Consider the following 20,288-nt stretch of genomic DNA (forward strand, 5'->3'; position numbering starts at 1 on the left):
TTTTGTTGTGTATCGCGAGATCTGATGGGGAATACAGCAACGCACATTAAACTGGATATTTTCCCTACCTAACGAGAACGTCTAAAGAGGAAAAAGGCAAATTTCCAGTTAGTGCTGTCCGAGAAAACGGGTTTAATTCATTTGTAAAAGTATGTCTTTGAAGGAGCAATCAAACCCGGTCTGAAGGGTTGGGCTGAGTGAGTGAGTTGGCATTAACGTCGATTTGTATATTATTTATGTCACGGTTTGCCAGCTAAGTGTGTGAGGACATTTATATTTACCATTTTGGTAAAATGACACGGAAAAACCAAGGGTCTGTCGTGTTGAGTCTTGGAATCAAACCGACGACCGGTGATCCTGACACGATTAAGGGAGGCAACTCTGCATAGCCAATTGCGCTGTAGAGCCCTTGACCACTCGTGTCCATTCATGGTGATAAGTAAACAATGTCTAGGGGTACTGATACGTTCTGTTCCTCGAGGATGTGTATAGTAATTTATCCTGCATCTGTGCGTCGGGCCCTTAGTTCTTTGATATAGACTGAGGGGTTGATCGATGCCCATGAGTTGCCATGACCTCCCCTGATCAATACATACTCGACACTTATCGCCATCCCGGCTCATGCCATCCGCCCCACCGGCAAGGATTTAAAAACTTGATAGATTTTCAGACGATCCAGCTTCGAGTTTAATTGATAGTTGTCTCCCCTTCGCGATAATGTCGTTCAAACCACACGCCTCACTTCACAACTGCCATTTTGATTTCTGTAGATCATTTTGGATATTAAATGTCAATGAACTCTATTAAATATGTATTTATTCGTGTTTCTAAGCTACATATTGTACGCTTAATCTGTTGGACACAACTTAAATAAACGTGCAGGACACAGATGTCCTTCCCCAAACAGACCTTCATCTGAATCAAGCAGACGACAGATGGCATTGGGCGCGTGCTGCACGAGCGCTATATTTGGGCACGTGCAGCACGTGTATCACGTTTCTTTATCACAGAAGCTGTGGTCGTGTTAACGTTATAATACAGGTCCAGATGATATCGTCGCCACTCTTTCAGCGTTGGAATTCATCACGTTTCTATTAATACAAGGTGGTGACGCATCTATTATCACTTGTGCTCCTGTGAAGCTACCTTCCCATCTGCACGGTTGTGCAAGTGAATGAATGGCCAGTTTGGTCAACTTTTTATTATTATGGAGATATAAAGGAGAACGTCGTATGTTCTGGCAATTATCACATGTCAATATTTTCCGTCTTTGGTTGAACATAAGAGGTTTGATTTGGCCTCCAATAGGAACCTACTTCACCGAGCGGAATTCCCTTGTATGTTAACAATGACATGAAATAATACTTTAATGCATTCTTAATAGAACGACGTGATTAAACACTGGATGGACATCGAGATTTCTAGAGGACCGCCCACACAATTCTCTGCCTATTCCAGCAGGGATTAAACCCAGGCTTAATGATATGTAGATCTCGCCCCCCGTCCCCTCACCGCACTCTCCTATATTGCCGGATAACGCGATACCCTGTTCAGGGTGATGACGATCGAGTTGTTTGCACGATGCTGAACCCATACTATGCCATCTGTGCGCGCAACTGGAATATACACAGTTGTCATGGCAACCATACTTTTGTTTATGATTTGTTTCTTTTCCCCTACCTAGTCAAGTTGAATACCATGTTCCGTGACAAGCAGATGCATATAGCGGAGAGACTGGCGTCTTTGTGGGCCAGTTTGTTGGTGTACTGGACCAACATTGGGATATAATGATTATCTCGACGGCTCTTGGCAGTTCATTCCCCTTTGGTATTAACCTGGTTCTCTGTTCGGGAAGAAAAGTAGGCCTACATTTAGCTGCCTAGATATTATTACAACATACGTTTGAGACTTGTAGAAGGGGTCCGACTTTCGTTTACGGTTGGATTTATCTAGTTTTAAGGTCATGAGGTCGTTGCATGACAGGAGCATGCTGGTCTAAGCCCTTGTTACCAATGGGTAAAATACAAGTCCTTTTCTATGCTGTCCGACCAGTGTTTTATCATAAGTTCTGTATGAAACGCATTAATAAGAAAAAGAAACGCTTAAATAAATAATCTTTCAGGATCATATTGATCGTGTAGGATCTTCCTCAATCTACGTCCGTTGATTCCCATTCGAAGGTTATGGCTCTGGAGGTATTGCTAAGTACGGTTGGGTCAAATGCAGCCAATCTACATTTCAGGATGCAATGAGTTGGAAAGGGTACGGATTCGATGGAAACGGATCACATTGGCTCCATGACATTGGAACAGTTTCATAAAAAACGTATACCAATTGTATACGTATATAGCTCTGAACAGTTCCCTGTAGATCATTGACCCAGACTCTGCCAGCTGCTGTTCAGCCCTTGTTCAGTTCCTGATTTAAACATAGTGATCTCCATATCCTGCAATTGCGTAACCCAGTGGGCAACCGAGTCGAAAAGCACAAGTCAGAGCTGATTTGGATGTTTAACTAACCCTGCAGGAAGAAGACCAAGCAAAATGGCAGATGCATACATGCACCACAGTGAAGTAAATAGGTCATATTAGTATGGTCACGTTCCTTGGTTTCCTCGGAATGCGTGAAGTATGGTCAGTACATTTGGGTCACCATCGATGCGTTGTATTCTTGGGTTTCGGTTCTCTTGTACCCTCATGTCCTTCGCTTTCCCCAAGGTCGTCGTCTGTATCAGTGTTAAAAGACACCATGTGGGTCGATGTTGAGTGGCCACCTGAACCGTAGATGCAGAGATTGATCTCCCAAGTGTTCTGGAATGTTTGCCAACATTGTTGGATGTTAAAAAGACGTGAGGTATGAGAAGGATTGTCGACATCAGCTCCCTCGTCATGGAAGACTGTGATTCTAAATATACCCCTAGCAGATATAGCGAATCGTGGGTGTGGTGATATCTTCGTTAACACTTGTACAGCGCGTGTTTAGCACGAGTAGCTAAAGGTGAATCGTCAGAACCCTACTGTTACAACAAGAAGCCACGTCAAGACCTTTACCTTTTAATCGCAACCCTGCCAATTCACCCAGCCGCAGTTCGAGGTGTTTGCATGTTCATTCATACCATCTACGAAAGGCTAACGTTCAGGTACACAATTGTCTGATGGATTTAGCGAACAACATGGAGTCTTTAGACCGTGTATAGTGTAGTTATTTTAGATAACCAATCTTCCCGAGCGGATCCACAGAACCATGAATTTATTATGAAATAAGTTTATTCCCAGGCGAGATGGCCTGTGCATCCAGCTTGGCAACTATCTGTCAATCTATCCCCAGTCCATCTATCCATCCATCTATCTCAAGTCCATCTATCCATGACTCGTTTTATCTTAACCCCCATGCACATCGTGATGTGTCGTCTGCTGCTGTAGTTGTCGTCTGCTCATCCTAGGCTCGGCGTAAGGTAGGCATTGTCTGATGGACTCCGACAAGAGGATGCAAGCTTCGGCATCATTCCACACAAGTCAGGAAGCAGTCACGTGGAGAGCTAAAGTGATATACGCTTGCACAGTCGGCCATGAACACAACTATCGCAGAGAACATTACTCTTTGGAGTCGGCCATTATGACGACCCCTTGCAACTGTTTGACCCTCTCCGATAGTTAAGGCGCTGACTGTATCTGTACCCTTTAATCATGGTCTTACTAGAGTTCGGGTAATGGGCTCCATGTTGCGATATGCCACTGTTTTACGAAATTGTATGCCAATAAAACTCTAAACTCGACTGACCTAATTTCTTTAGCTCCTCAGTGTTTTGCCCTCAGATATGTAACCGTAAGACAACCTGGTCCAATTCTTGAGTATTTTGTTTGTTTGTTGTTTAACGCCGCACTCAGTGGTATGACAGTCCTACAACACTACGGTCGACTCCCTGTCAAACTACCTGGTATTGAAGGAAGCATACCAGTGTTATGGTATGACACAACAAAGAAATCATACAGTAGGAACACTCAGATTTTTTGTTTGTTGTTTGTTGTTTAACGCCGCATTTCAGCAATATTCCACCCACGCTTGCCGTAAAAGGCGACAATGCTTATCGCAAGAGGCCACAAAGAATATTGATTGATCATGCTTGATGACTTCATTGATACCGTGTCATCGTACGGACAGCGTTGGAAGTTCCTCATAATGTCAATCACTGGTTTGTCTAGTCCAAAATCGATTAGTGATAGGTCGTTGACATATTGCTGGAATTTTGCTCGGCATTAAACAACAAAGTCACCCCCAAAACACAAACAATCTAGTGTCGTAAAATGATTATGATGATGAACTGCAAAAAGCTTCTAATTGCAACACAAAACCGCGCTATGTAACAAGGTAGCCTATATGCACAGATGGGCAAAACGTAAATATTTTGAAACTCGGCAACATTTTATTACCCCCCCCCCCCCCCCCCCATTAACCTATTCTTGCAAATATGTGTTTCACCATGGCAACCAGACGTTAGGAACGTTGTTTCACAGTGTCGTCATATTACCTGAGGATTTATACGCATGTGATAACATTTAAGCCATATCGTTGAAGATAACTCGCGTATTACTTGGTGCCATATAACACCTCCAGACGGCAGGACTCGTCATGGGCTCGTGTTTTAGTGCTGGATGCGTCTACAGTGGCAGGGCGACAGATGGGTAATAACTCGCCTAGAATTTCCTTCCTTGGGTTACGTACATACTAACATTTATCTTGGTATTTGCTGTTTTTCGTAAGATTGCTTAACATTAAATTTACCTCTTCAGAACGTGGTTACATTTTTGGTGTTTTCTCCTTTATCAACGAGATGCGTGTTTATGCGTTCAGAACACCTGGTATCATTACTATTTGATAATGATTTATAAACACATGCTCGTGATATAGCCGGAATCGTACAATCGACTCTGCTTTATGCAGAGTTTCTATTTGACATGTCAAGGGTTTTGTCGCATTGACATCATGACATTAGTAGGCATGGCTAGCGCCCTTTCTATTATTTTACACATCAGCTAGTCTTTCTGGGCAGAAAACAACCAAACAAAAAACGAACAAAATATTATGTTCGAAAGCAAGCGTGTGCATGGTAGTTTTGTTCTGTTGAACAGCAATAGGCCCTAAAGACAATCTTCGAGCCAAAATAGAAATCCCTTTCCACACACTTCTATAGTTCATGTTGATTAAACATGTCACGCAAAAGAAATTAAAAAAGTTATCTGAGTACACACATTTTATAGTGTCTTCGTTTTTGTAACATCGGACCAGTGCCGATTGTGAACTTGTGAAGTAAGCAAACATCCTACGAGGTGAGGTGAAATAGGGTTTAACATCGCGTCCACGATTTTTGCACGAATAGAGCTACGTGCATGCGCGTGCGCGCGTGTGTTAAAGCCGATTTTATAGTGCTGGCCCACTGAGATACCATGTCGCAGTTTAACATGAATACCCCACTCAGACATAGTATACTGACTCCGAGTCGACCAGCCCTTGTTTCAATCTCTTTATCCCACGCGCCAGTCAGGGTAACAAGGACTATCTTTTAACCTATTTTGGCATGACGCGACCAGGGATCGAACCCCGGACCTTCCGCTCTCCGGGCGTTCTACCACTAGATAACGGAGGTGGTCAAATATCCTACGATACATCTATAGTTTACTAGAAGTACAATGATCATTTACTAACTCCTGTTTCAGACCTTGGAAAGCTAGGAACATTTAGACTACATTTTTCATATACATCTTATAAGAAATCGGATATTATGAAATGATAAAATCGTCCGTATGACATTGGGCAATAATAATAGAATTATATGACTTAAATATCGGATTCCAGTCTCTATGAAACATGTTTCACATGCCAGAGAGGCGTGCTAACTACAAGCATATAATCTACGTTTCAAGAGAATTTGTTATACGATTGGACTATCATTTGACATTGGCTACACGCCAACCGTTTAAAATAACGTGTTTTTTCTTAAGGTTGATCTATTCAACCATAATTATTCGTCGACACTATGCACGTATATAATTTGACCCAATTTTGTTTTACCAAGCCGTGTTTTATTCTTATGAAAAAGTAAACTTTCGAACTGCTTCAATAAAAAGATGCAGAAATGGGCATGCTAGGTTAACGTGAAGAAACTTATATATTTAAACTTCCGTTACGTGGTTCAACACTTTTCCAGCTTTCCCAAATTCGTCCCACCCATTAGATAAAAGAGTCGGTCAATTACGTTGATGTAAAGATACTCTATGTAAAACTATTGTTATGGCCAGGTATTCCCAGCAGCTGATAGATACACATGTTATATAGTTCACGAACACACAATTGTGGCTCTGCTCTGTGGGCACAATACCTGCATTCATCCACACAAGAGAGGCGTTGATTTCTTCCGCTTGGTGAAATGAAATGAAGTCTATGACCCTTGTAAAATCAGACACACCGGCATTTATGCCAAGACTCCCCCAAACTATGAATCGTTGTCGAGCACCTGCATGCAAACCCCACGCCTGGCGCCTCCCTCAACGCCAGATGTCTGGGTGGGGGAAAGACAGATAGCAGACAGACAGCCAGGGTTATCGCAGATCTAAAAACACATTCTCTCTTCTTGTGGTCCGCCATGGCTCTCAATACCAGCCTTGTGAGCAATATGGCGGCACTTCCGGTTCAGTGTAATTAACATGAACTTTAAGCTTCTATTTATTTTCTTTGCTATTTTGGGGGGTTCTGCACAATGTCTCTCCCTACTGATAATTTACAATTCACGGTTTATGTTTAATTCTCTTCGGTAAATTAGCCTAACATGAAATGTCGCCGATAGAAGGTGATCTTTGGGTTAGCTTCTGCATTGACATTGATCGCATGTTGTAGTTCTCATGTATACACTGGTTTTAGATGTCTCTCTGGATGTGCACTGGAGTCTCTAAATATAAATTGTCAATGCAAGAGAATAACCTTTTCAAGATCATCCACCGAAACATTAATATTTGGCGTAAAGGGCAAAATAGCTGCGAAAATTATATGAATGGACCACTGGAAATCAGTGATGATACCAAGTGTGCATGTAAGGGGAGGCATGTCCTACCTTGCACCAGCCATTCACACAAGTTGCATATAAAAGTAAGTATTTATTGCCTTCTCGTTGGGTCTGTCTCATTTTTCTACGTAAAGAGAGCAATATAAGTATTGTCAGTGGATCCCCACCTACTATCCCGGGGCGGGCTGTCTGCTGGTGACGTTTGCAGAGAACTGTTGACCGATGCTGTACAAACCTTTGCCAATCAAGGTATCAAATATATACGTCAATACCTCAGATAGATCGTATTTCCTATTCCTGTCCTAAATTATTATCCTCCAGCTAAAATTAGGATCGAAGGAAAGAACCTGTTTCCATCAAGTATGTATCACTGTTCCCCCGCGCGTCATATTTTATTTTTCCTTGGATATACATTACAATGATGACTGCAGTCTTACCCACCGTCGTCCCAATGTTTCGGTCGTCATCAATGACGTAGACGTAGAAGCGATGTTAGCCATGCAAGACGAAGTGTAGTAGTTCCAGAGAATGCCAACACTTCCCAAGTATACTGATGGAAATGAATAAGGGACCAGTTAGTTTTAGATCAGGTAAAATGATATGCTATCATGAGTTCCCAGCCTTGTCTACCAAATACGCGTTGGAGACAATGCACACGAGTACATTTGATTCTGACATGTGTTGAATTTGTATGCGCGCTATTTCAAATATACTGACAGTAAAGCTTATTACCTTATAGGTTTTTCTTCTCTTTTTTTTTTTTGGGGGGGGGGGGGGGGGGGGGGGTGCGCACGGGTAGGCGCCACGATTTGCTGTGCAGAGTTGCGTCCCTTTGGCAGGCTAGAAACCCGTGATTGCGTGTTCGAATTTGAATACCGGTTCGCTCAAAATATATTTCTAGGTTTGTCAACACCATACCCGTGCTCGTGGGTTTCACCGAAGTGGTAAACGTCTGAGACTTTCCCCCAACATTAAGCTGACACGCCGGGATATACCCGGAATACTGTTGAAAGCGGCGTTAAACCCAACTCACTCACTAACTCACTCACTCCCTCCCTATAGTTGCCAATGTTTCCATCAGTATATATGTCTCTGCACAGGCACATACAGAACCAGGTACACTCTACTGACCACGTTACGAGACGTCTTTGACGTAGATGTGCAGTAGTATGGCTCACGGTGACTTAGTGCAACCGTTTCTGATGATGGATTACATCGTAGGTTCCTACATCCTGGGCAGCAGTAGATGTTCCTGGTGGAGGGGCTGACAGCCAAGACTGGGTGAATAACGACATATTACAGTATGTCCCCCATATCCCCGCCTTCACTCCCTTATCGACCTGTGCTCTGAGTCAAACTCCCTGACGAGACAAAGATTGCGGCTTCCTCTCCATCGCGTATAGACATGTCTTGTCAACGAATTAAATAATCCCGGGCGTATTTCTCCATTAAGCCGTGACATTGTGAAATCAGCTTCTCACTCCCAGATCCCGACAGATCCGAAGTCAGCCAGGCATATTCCAGCGTCCATTTCGTTCAAAGATCTTTGTCAGCCAACTGGCCCTTGATTGTCCTCATTCGTCAAGTTCCGACTCGAAGATTCTAGATTGCAGCCCTTTCATGTCAATAGGCCTCCTACTTCCATCCAATAACTTGCGACCCTGCTCATCAGCTGTATGAAGCACAGTTGGCCATACATTGAATCCAGACTTGCTAATTTCCACATTTCTATTATTTTGTAAATCGAAAATGGTTTAACCTGAGTTTAACCATCATTCCTAGAACGATGTTATTATCTGGAACAATTGGTAAATGAAAACCTGACATGAGTTCGGAAGTTGGAATTTGGAGGCAAAGGAAGCTGATTGAAGTAAGTGAAGATGTGACAATGGATCGACGCTGTACAAATAAAAGTATACTTGTCTTTGGCTCAAATACAAGACGGTTCTTTTGTTGATTTTCACATTATGTAATTATGAATCTATTAGTCCAAATATAAATATTAATCACACGATGAACAATATATACAAGTCTGTCCTTGTGTGGTGGGTTATAGTGAGATACACGTTGATATTGCCCATGAAGCGGTGACCATATAATTATGTCCTTGCAATGTTCCATGTGGGAGAACGGAAGTTTCGGTGATCTTGTTTTGGAACCTCGTATGCAAATAAGTGTCGTAACCCTTTTCATACTCATAAGAAAAGCAAAGAGCGAAGTCAGTTGTACAATTCCGACCATATCGTGAGCATGGGTCTATGAATTCTCATAAAATGGTGATGATACCAAGTGTCCGCGAAAAGGTGAGCCCCTCCTGCCCCACCGGTGGTACCCGTCACAAAGAACATTGCTCGTAATCTGCTTCTTTAATCCAGACATGTTATCCGAACGATCCGCTGGTTTAAGGAGTTTCCTACTGTGAAATGACCATTTGTCATCACAAAGGGCCAACAAGAGGTCCAAAACTATTGCCCAGAGTCCATCTTTGTATAATCTCGCCACACATCACACCACACACAGAGCGAAACTGTCACAGAGATCGGAAGGTATTCTTAGACCAACTTAACTGCGAGGCTTCATCCTACACGTACGTTCATCGTAGCGCTCAGTACAAATAGCCCCTCATCAAGCATATTCTTCCCTGAGTTTCCACTCTTCTCCTGTCACCCTCAAAAGCGCCTGGTGTAAGCCTCTTACAGGAGCAGACGACAGTTTGATGGTCCATCTATAAATACACAGCGATTGGAACACGACCAGTCGTCCGTGGATTTGTCATCGAGGACTGGTTTTAGGTGTGTCTGGCGCTCGTGCTGGGTGTGAGAAGTCAAGTGGTCTGCCTCCTTGTTTAGGTCGCCATCATGAGGCGAAGGAGGCAGTTATACCAGTCATATCCTCTTTGTCACCACATCGCTACTTGGTGATATTGATCAAATTATTGAGACATCCATGTACATCTGAGGCAAGCTGAAACTCACTGCCTCTTAATTCTCCAAATTAATTCTTATGATTTAATGGATTTTTAACGATCTCTTGATGAGGAGAGGGTGTTTTCATTGCTTACTGAGTTCATATATTTGTGCTTTGTTTAATGATATCACGATATCTATCTATCTATCTATCTATCTATCTATCTATATAATGTGTTCTATTTAAGTGCTTGGGGTAGCTTAGTGGTTAAAGCGCTCGCTTGTCACGCCGAAGGCCCGGTTTCGATTTTCCACTTGGGTACTATATGTGAAGCCCATTTCTGGTGTCCCCAGCCTTGATATTGCTGGAATATTTCTAAAGGCGGTGTAAAACCATACTCACTCACACACGATATCGCAAACATACAGGAAAGTCATGCAATTCAGTAAATGAAATGTTTTGGCTAGTGGACAAAAGATTGCAACTTTTATCATGGAAGACATTGATCGATCTTTAACACCTACACATATGATCACCAGTAGTAGTCACATTACTATTGTCACAAGACACATTTGAGATGCACCTTTTCTCTTGAGCTCATCCATTAAAAGCACCTTTACGTCGGAGGCAAGTCTGTCGCCAGAGGTCACCCAGTAATTGGTACCAGGATAGAAACGAACGCCATTTTGAGTCACGTGGCAGGAAGTTAATCCATTGGTGTGCGAACATACGACTAATTGGACTTGTATCAGTCTTGTGTCTGGTTTGATGTGTGTGACACCCAACATCATTCGGGGCAATCGTCTGCGGACGATTGTTTTGTGTCGTGGATAATTTAAGTAAAACTGATCCTGTTAAATAGGCAATGTACCGGTCCGGTAAAGACCAGAGCTAGAGTAGGTCTTCAGCCACCCATGCTTGTCGTAAGAGGAGACAAACGGGATCGGGTGGTCAGGGTCGCTGACTTTGTTAATACAGGTCATCGTATCCCAATTACGTCTATCGATGCTCATGATATCAATCACTGAATTGTCTGGTCCAAACTATAATTTTTTCAGACCGCTGTCTTGTAGCTGGAATAGTGCAGCGTTAAACAACAAACGAAGAAAAACCAACAAAAAATCACAATGTACCTACTGTATGATTTCTTTGTTGTGTCATACCATAACACTGGTATGCTTCCTTCAATACCAAGTAGTTTGACAGGGAGTCGACCGTAGTGTTGTAGGACTGTCATACCACAGAGTGCGGCGTTAAACAACAAACAAACAAAATACTTAAGAACTGGATCCGGTTGTCTCACGGTTATATATCTGAGGGCAAAACACTGAGGAGCTGAAGAAATTAGATCAGTCGAGTTGAGAATTGGCATACAATTTCGTAAAAAAACTGGCATATGGCAACATGGAGCCCATTACCCGAACAATGTGTGTGTTCGACAGTGAGCAGGCCATAGTGTTGTAGGACTGTCATTCCATTGGAAATGGTGGAATAGAAGTGGTTTTCAAGACTTGAGACGGGGATTCCCGTTTAGAATAGGTCCACATCACCCTTTGCTGGTCGAAAGTGATAAGGCCCCGACGGCGTGGATCGTTGCTCATAATATCAATCACTGGTTTGTCTTATGAAGACTCTATTATCTACAGGCGGTCGTGACAGAGGTGGAGTATTGATGAGAGTGGCGTTAAACAAGAACCACACTATGTTAATCCTACAGGCTTGTCGTCAGAACGTGTGGTCCTTAATCGGGTAAATCTCGGAAAAACAAAGGTGTCTGTCCCCTGGTTGGTTGTGTGTGTCGTGTTACCCGTCCGAGTGGTTCTACCAGTGATTGTCTGCCCGATTAGGCTCCATGTGCATTGTGCCGGGATTCCGCTCAGGGATTTACCACAGTTTGTCTTGGTCTGCCAACACGCAAGTCATCCTCCACGCCCCGTTCTTGAAGACCGTACAATCTCAGAGAAGTTGGCACTGTTGTAAGCCCTACATTATCCCGTCAGCACCCACTCCATTACGGCGGAACTACAACACCATCTCTGAAGGTATATTCCCTTGGCATAATTTCTCGGACGAATAAATCAGGTTTAACATGGGGACAGGGATGTGTTCTACTGATCTCTCATCAGTAGGAACGCAAAATGAAGACAAATCTGATGGCTTCCTGACAAGGTTGCGTCAACACATTGCAACAACGCATCCGGTATATTTTAGCGGATATTTGTCAAGACAATGTGAAGATCTTGAAGGAAGAAGCTCGCTTATGTGAGGTAATCTAAAAGCAAGCCAATTTCAGCGCCACGAGAGTGTTACATTTTTTTTATCTAAGCTTTAAACTGCTTTAAGTATGGTGTCTGGTGCACGACCATTCAACTGTTTATCTGATGAAAAACGTTTGCAATATTTTAACTCCTGGATAAGTGAAAGTTAATTGTTGTCTCTTAGATTATTTTTAACAGATATTCTGTAAAATAAGGCCATGGTTTCACAAAGGCCACTGCCGTGAAATCCCCTCGGCCTGAATTCCCTTTCTCCGGACGATTATAACCAACAGCTTAGAGTTAGTTGTAGAGAAAATGATACACAGATTTTGAGGAGGTACTCAGCGGGACTCAATGCGAACTCAAGACGCTCGCCGTCGTATCAACAAACTTACCATTTCACTTCCAGCTACCATAGGGAATGCAAGCATTGAATGTCCGGGAAGAAAGCTTGTTCTTATCTCCAACTGATAACTATGTTTTTGATACCCAGGTTGAGAATTGTCCGCGTTGTTCGAGGAAAACCGATACATTGGTACCAGAAAAAACGGAAATCGCATTGGATATGTTGTTTGCGGCCGGCTCAAGATTCCGTATCGAAAAACTGATTACGTTCAATGCAGGTGTTACTCATAACGAGGTCCTGTCTTATCAAGGACTTTTGGTAATTTTGGCTCCTTCTGACTGATATGACGTCATGCACAGTTGGAAGTAAAGGTTTTGAAGGCGGACTTAAAAAGAAAAACTGTTTCAATCAGTGTAATTTATAGTCTGAAAGGAACCAATCGTATTTGCCAGGATGTTATGTTAAATTGTAACTCCTTTAAAGGTCGACATTATACCTAGCTTCAGTGACGCACATGTGTCTGGTGGTGAACTTTGGGTTCAATGGTTTGAGGACTGGGACTCGTATTGGTCTCCAATAGCGCCACTGACCTTCGCCTTCAGTGGTCAGACAAAGGGACACTGGCGTGGCTCAGTGGACATAGGTAGGTCCTCACTGAAGCCATGGTAAAGGTCACTGATGGGTATGTTCGTATTTTTCCTTCTTTCACAGGTCGGTGGTGTTCGCTGCTTGTGAGCTGATTAATCAATCAATTTACAGCAAGCCCTAGTGATACAGTGACGCACCTGTGACGTCACGAGGCGCGTGCTCCCGTCAGCGGTTGTCAATTAGAACGAGCAGGCTCCCTGCTCATGGACACTCGGGCTATGGCAGGATACAGACTTGCTTAGTGACGATTTCTTTTTGTATCCAAACATGCCACCTCTTGTCGTATATGGTCTACCAGTGTGTGGGTGGTGCATATACACCTAGGTGGAGACAGAGTCACGCCCGAATATAGATCAGTAACACATTCAGTTATAAATAAACAGTATCGTTTTTGCTTTGTGTTAGATCCATTAACTGACTGTGTTTTTATTAGGACAGTTGAAAGGTTGTCCACAGGTACCTCATCACGTTGTGGATGAAAGGTGTGGTAAAGGACCGGTGACTATCCACTATTCAATACTTAATTCACTCTGAAAAGGTGTAAGTTTGGAGTTTAGTAGAACCGCAAACTGATTGGTGGAATCGTCTGCTGCGCACTAAGAACTTGGTGCTTCGTTATACGTAATATGTTGATGACATTCCTGAGACTGTTGCATCGGAGTGTTGGTTTAGTGAGCAGATTGTAAACCCTTATGGTCACTTTGACAAGGTCAGTCTGACAGACGAGGACAGTGTTCAGTGTCTGACAGACGAGGACAGTGTTATGTCTCTGACAGACGAGGACAATGTTCAGTGTCTGACAGACGAGGACAGTGTTATGTCTCTGACAGACGAGGACATTATTCAGTGTCTAACAGACGAGGATAGTGTTCAGTGTCTGATCGACGAGGATAGTGTTTTGTCTCTGACAGACGAGGACAGTGTTCAGTGTCTGACAGACGAGGATAGTGTTATGTCTCTGACAGACGAGGACAGTGTTATGTGTCTGATAGACGAGGACATTATTCAGTGTCTCACAGGCGAGGTCAGTGTTCAGTGTCTGAGAGACGCTGGGTTCAGTGTTTAAAAGAGTGTTTAACCGAGAAGAAACAACAGAAGCCAACAGTTACCCAGATGCAATGGCTGCACTTTATCGTTTGCAAGTGGTTTCCAGTTATCCGACCTTCACCTTGAAGTAATATGTGCAGGTACCGTTAGCGCAAAGAAACGGCTTGAAATACTTGGGGAAGAAATTCCATTCATTGCCCCAAACCCGGTACAGCCAGCAATGACGTCATCAGGTGCGTTAGGGTCAGTTTTCACGTCTGCTTTACTTATTTCCGCGGGAAAAGATTTGATGCCTTTACCTGCCTTGCCATATATATCTAGGTGCCACGGTTTTAGCTGTATGATGTGGTACCCCCTCAACCGAGATGGTAAACTGGCAAACAACTTCAGACGTCTAGGGGGATCTAGTGATTTCCCTTGAAAGGATAATGGCCCAATGAGGCTAAAGAACCAACAGCTGAACGATGATTAACGAGTCATTCTTTCTCAACTGTTTACATTTGTGTCTTTTTACCATTAATATTTTCACTGTTTGTTTGTAGAATCCATGTGTTTTATGTATTCATGGAAAGTGAGTCAATTTAGTTTCGTATCAGTCCGAAACAGTAACAAAACCACTGTTTCGTACATGATGCGAGCTACCGCAGATTGTTTTGATGAATGGACATGTCCTGATATTAGTTGTAAAACAGACCTATGTGAATGTCATGACGTCACCAAGCCTAAAAACACGTCTTGGTCGTGCGTACCGCCACAAGCAAACGACATGTGCCATTACTCAGTCTACAACAGATCGACATCAGTATGTGTATCGCCTTTCATACAATAATCGCCGCATCAGCGGGTTCCAGTTTTGGGTACGTTCTATTTCTGCCGATCTGCGTTATTGGGAAATTACGTTGATATTACCCGCCGACAAAGCAGTAAAGATAATGTGTCGCTCTTGTTTCGGTGTCGTATAAATGTTTCTCTTTTCTGGCGGGAACATGACACTTTGTCGTCTGCGCTGACGTCATAAGCCGCATGAGTACTATGTCCAGATTGGTCTCTGGCGAAATGGTGACAGTATTAATAGTGTTGTCTTCACACATAACATCAAATGCTCCGAGAGGTTGTGTTTCTCTACGTACATAGCTATTTGGGGAAATATTTTGATTAGAAAATAGCTACGCCGACTGTTCACCTGAGGGATAAGGTTGATATTGATGCTAAGGTCAATAGAAAGGAGTGATAGTAGAATATCCATGTTAACGAATACAAACAAACAATTTTTTCTGGAATGTATTCAAAGGACAGGCGTGCTTAGTGATTTGTGAACAGATGACTCATAGATTTGACACTTGACCTCTAAGACACAAAACAGTTTTGCCCAATGATAATTTGTTGAAGACGTTCGCTTGCAGTCTCCTTTTCCGTTAAGTGGGGTGGCAATCGGCATTTCAGTACTTTCATGATTATTCATTAATGAAAGGACCAGATATACAACCATATGCAGTGATAACGATAGTGCTATTAAATATGGACGATTAATGTTTTAGTTTGCACTCACATGACCTATTGTCAGTACATCGGCGGTATGTGCATATCATGAGGAACGTGTTTGAAATGCACACTTTGCAACGTTTCTACCACCCCACAGCTGTGTGCTTGAGATATATACCTCCCCACAGCTGTGTACTTAAAATAGATACCTTAATACAGCTGTGTACTTGAGATAGACACCTCCCTACATCTCTGTACTTGAGATGGACACCTCTCTACAGCTGTGTGCTTGAGATGGACACCTCCCTACATCTATGTACTTGAGATGGACACCTCCCTACAGCTGTGTGCTTGAGATGGACACCTCCCTACAGCTGTGTACTTGAGAAAGACACCTCCCTACAGCTGTGTACTTGAGATAGACACCTCTCTACAGCTGTGTGCTTGAGATATATACCTCCCCACAGCTGTGTACTTGAGATATATACCTCCCCACAGCTGTGTACTTGAAATAGATACCTTAATACAGCTGTGTACTTGAGATGGACACCTCCCTACATATCTGTACTTGAGATAGATACCTCCCTACAACTGTGTACTTGAGATAGACACCTCCCTACAGCTGTGTACTTGAGATAGACACCTCCCTACAGCTGTGTACTTGAGATAGACACCTCTCTACAGCTGTGTGCTTGAGATATATACCTCCCCACAGCTGTGTACTTAAAATAGATACCTTAATACAGCTGTGTACTTGAGATGGACACCTCCCTACATATCTGTACTTGAGATGGACACCTCTCTACAGCTGTGTACCTGAGATGGACACCTCCCTACAGCTGTGTACTTGAGATGGACACCTCCCTACAGCTGTGTACTTGAGATGGACACCTCCCTACAACTGTGTACTTGAGATGGACACCTCCCTACAGCTGTGTACTTGAGATGGACACCTCCCTACAGCTGTGTACTTGAGATATATACCTCCCCACAGCTGTGTACTTAAGATAGATACCTCTCTACAGCTGTGTACTTAAAATAGATACGATCATGTCACATGTCAAAGGGTATTCAAATTTACTAAACTATCTCCTCGATGTTAGCAGAAAGATGGACACCTCCCTACAGCTGTGTACTTGAGATAGATACCTCCCCACAGCTGTGTACTTGAGATAGACACCTCTCTACAGCTGTGTACTTGAGATGGACACCTCCCTACATCTGTGTACTTAAAATAGATACCCCCTAGAGCTGTGTACTTAAAATAGATACCCCCTACAGCTGTGTACTTAAGATAGATACCTCTCTACAGCTGTGTACTTAAAATAGATACGATCATGTCACATGTCAAAGGGTATTCAAATTTACTAAACTATCTCCTCGATGTTAGCAGAAAGGCATAAATGTCTTGAGATAATCCTTTGGCTGCATCACTTCGGGGTTTCTCTCCGACATCCAGCTAACACGCCGTGATATAACTGGCATACTGTACTCAGCGGCGTTAAACACAACTCACTCACTCACTCTTAAATGGTCGTATCAACGATGTGGATATTTGCTACAACTAAATCAATCCCAGACTATCAATTATTTGACAAATCCAGTCAACCAATGTATGCGCAGGGTCCTTTGGACTTGGACAGCCTCCATTGAAAGATTTGACTGCACCTACATTGCCATTAAAATACCATAGTGGTTTATTTACACTCATATGCTGCATCCTGCATCCCCCACATAAACTGCATATGATGCCAACGTCGCTATGAACAGGCCGATCCACAATGATGGCAAGACGCTACATGTATTCCGGCTTTCGGTGGCCTCAACATCTCTACTCGTGATCTTGCTTACATCGGATGCCTCTTCGGCCAAACCTGTTTCTAACTATTTCCTTGATCCGTTGCTATGGTAACTCAGGAAACTCCAGCTGTAGCTCATGCGGCACGTGCAAGCTTGATGAGCGAAAAAGTAGAAAATTAGGAATTCCCTGTGGCTCGTGTTGTCGACAAGGATATCGCCCGCTTCGAGGGGTACCACGGGAAGCTGCTAGCTCATTACTTTAGCTTCAAGTGACCCACACGTCTTTGGTCATATTGTAGTCCTGGCTGAGGAATACTCGGTAATTTTATACGTATCTTTTATATGTAACTTATAATAATATCTGTCTTAATTATGTATTTGATAGAAGTGAGGGACTCAATTACCGTTTGTTAATTTGGCAATAAGGCGTTAACGCGAAACGTATTAGAACATGCGGACATGCCAAATGGTAGCAAGAATGATGGAGGATGGTGATGGGGAGTTGAAGTGTGTTCTGTGATCCACTCACTGTGAATGTTTATCTGACCAAAGAGCTACACTGTAGCTAGGGCTGGGACGGGTAATAGGGGGGGTGGGTACCCGGGTAGTAAATTTGGACTCGTCCCACCCCTAACTGTAGCCTATGGCAAATACCACTACTATGGTCCAAGCCTGTGTATGTGATTTTCAGCGAGCAGAATTATCTTTCGAAATTAAAAGAAAAACGATTTTCTAAAAGTGCAAGATCCAAATCACTGAAAAATTAATACGATGTGTACATGTCTGTATCTTGAACCTCCACCGCAGGAAACCCGTTATGCAGTTTGCACGATTTGTAGGAGAATCAGACGACACCATCTCAAATCACGTCCCTATCAAGCACAACTTTATAATGTTGTTGCTTGGCAGACGACAGTGTTCCGAGGCAAACAGGACCAGTATCTGTCGTTCCCGTCTATATTGACAGCAACACGCAGACAGCACCAATGCCAGTGTGGCATCTGAGAGGCTGCTTCGATGGAGTGAAGCGATCAGGAAGCTTGAATCGAATGTCGCAGACCTCTGATCGAAATCGATAGGTCAAGGTCACGGACATTAACTCCTGTTCCGTTCGCCTCGCCGTCAAGGCCTACCCGGCAACGTCGACCCAGACAAACAGTAGATTGAACGCACATTAATACAAAAAAAAGGATGAAGGGTTAAATACACATGTTGATCATAATTCACATGTCAATCATTGTGTACGCATCAATCATAACGCTTATATAAATCATAATGTTTCCCCTTGTGTTCTGTACGCGGCGTTATGTAGCGGGATGTGTTTGTCGCGATAGGTGACGTTGAAATAAATACATAGTCTGTCTTTACAGACCCTGATACATTTATATCAACTACAGCCCATGCAAGTCTATAATGTGTGGCAAGTCTAGATTACTGCAGTATCAGGAAAATGAAGAGAATCACTGGGCTCCCTTTTTATTAGATTTTTATTAAGATAACTGAACAACTGTTTTTTTCTGTATGATATGTTCATTTCAGAGACTATATGTTAGTCTAACAAATACACTGTATTCACGTTAATTGAAAAATACAATTTTGACTTTTCCTATACGTTCCTGCATAGAGGAGAAGTGCACTGAAACATATGGCACCATGTCGATATTTTCGAACGTTATAACTGTGAGGTCAGACTGTGAGTATATTTATCAATAATGTGTGATTTTAAAAAAATATCCAATTCATATACATCCCATCTGTTTTATCGTGCACTTTGTCAACTAGACGAGCATATGTTGGTTATATAATCCGTATGAGAACACATGTTGTGGAGATTCACGAGTTAAGTATTCAATCCAAACAGATGCCGCCTTCATTCGTCACAGCTTCGTTAATCTTTCCGTATACTGTGGTCTAGTGGTAGGTCGTCCACCCGGAGAGCGGACGGTCTGGGTTTTGGCCGCGTCATACTAAAAGACGTTATAGATGGTACTTGTTACTCTGTCTGGCGCTCGGCCCGGTGTCAGTATATTGTGTCTGAGTTATTCATGTTAAAATGCGGCATGGCATCTCAGTAAGTTATCACTATAAATTAGTCTGAACTAGAACAAGTTCTCTCTCTCTCTCTCTCTCTCTCTCTCTCTCTCTCTCTCTCTCTCACACACACAAACACACACACACACACACACACACGTGCATGTGTCGATATATTAGTGCAATAATCTTGCAGGCTACGTTAAATTCCATTTCCCCTCACCACTGAGTGACAGTCCAAGAGGACAAACGGTCGGCAAATCTTCAGTGTGTCGTGTGCATCAGTGGTCTAGTCCAGGCCAAGATGCAATCTGCTTTATCCCATGGCTGGGGCAGGACTTGAGGCTAGTCGTCCAGGATTAATAGCCTTAGCGAAGTGCACGCGGGTCCTAGTTTTATTTCCTTCTCCCGTGAGCAGGATAAACCCCACCAAAGTATTAAATAATCCCTCTTCTGACCGCTACATGTGCGGGAGAGTGGTCGGACCCGGGCCGTCCCCAGGGTTAGAAGCTAACGGTCAAGAAATGGACACGCGATCTCCTCCTCGTGTTGAAATGTTTGGGCAGTTTTGGTCAATAGTCATTTATGTCCGCGAGGTCGCAGCAGGGCTACCTTCATTCACTGACCATGCAGATTGAAATACAGCTACAGAACATGTTACAGGGGGATTACACTCTGACCAGCTGTTAGTCTGAGCAAATTTGATTCATGT

At 43.1% G+C, this 20,288-nt stretch overlaps 1 protein-coding gene across 2 annotated transcripts in view; it reads left to right on the forward strand.

Annotated features, from left to right (window-relative positions):
* Positions 1-20,288, forward strand: part of LOC139454237 (junctophilin-1-like) — a 104,098-nt gene that overhangs the window by 26,200 nt on the left and 57,610 nt on the right. Inside the window, exon 1 of one of the 2 annotated variants that reach the window (XM_071235842.1) lies at positions 13,925-14,496. The exons of the other annotated variant lie outside the window; for it this stretch is intronic. Coding sequence (XP_071091943.1) covers positions 14,484-14,496 — 13 coding nt within the window. The 5' untranslated portion in view covers positions 13,925-14,483. Of the gene's footprint in view, positions 1-13,924; positions 14,497-20,288 lie in introns of those variants that run through there. 2 annotated transcript variants of the gene reach the window in all.

This window comes from Haliotis cracherodii, unplaced genomic scaffold (genome assembly GCF_022045235.1).
Source record: "Haliotis cracherodii isolate W230 unplaced genomic scaffold, xgHalCrac1.p SCAF_10, whole genome shotgun sequence".
Taxonomy (NCBI): Eukaryota; Metazoa; Mollusca; class Gastropoda; order Lepetellida; family Haliotidae; genus Haliotis; species Haliotis cracherodii.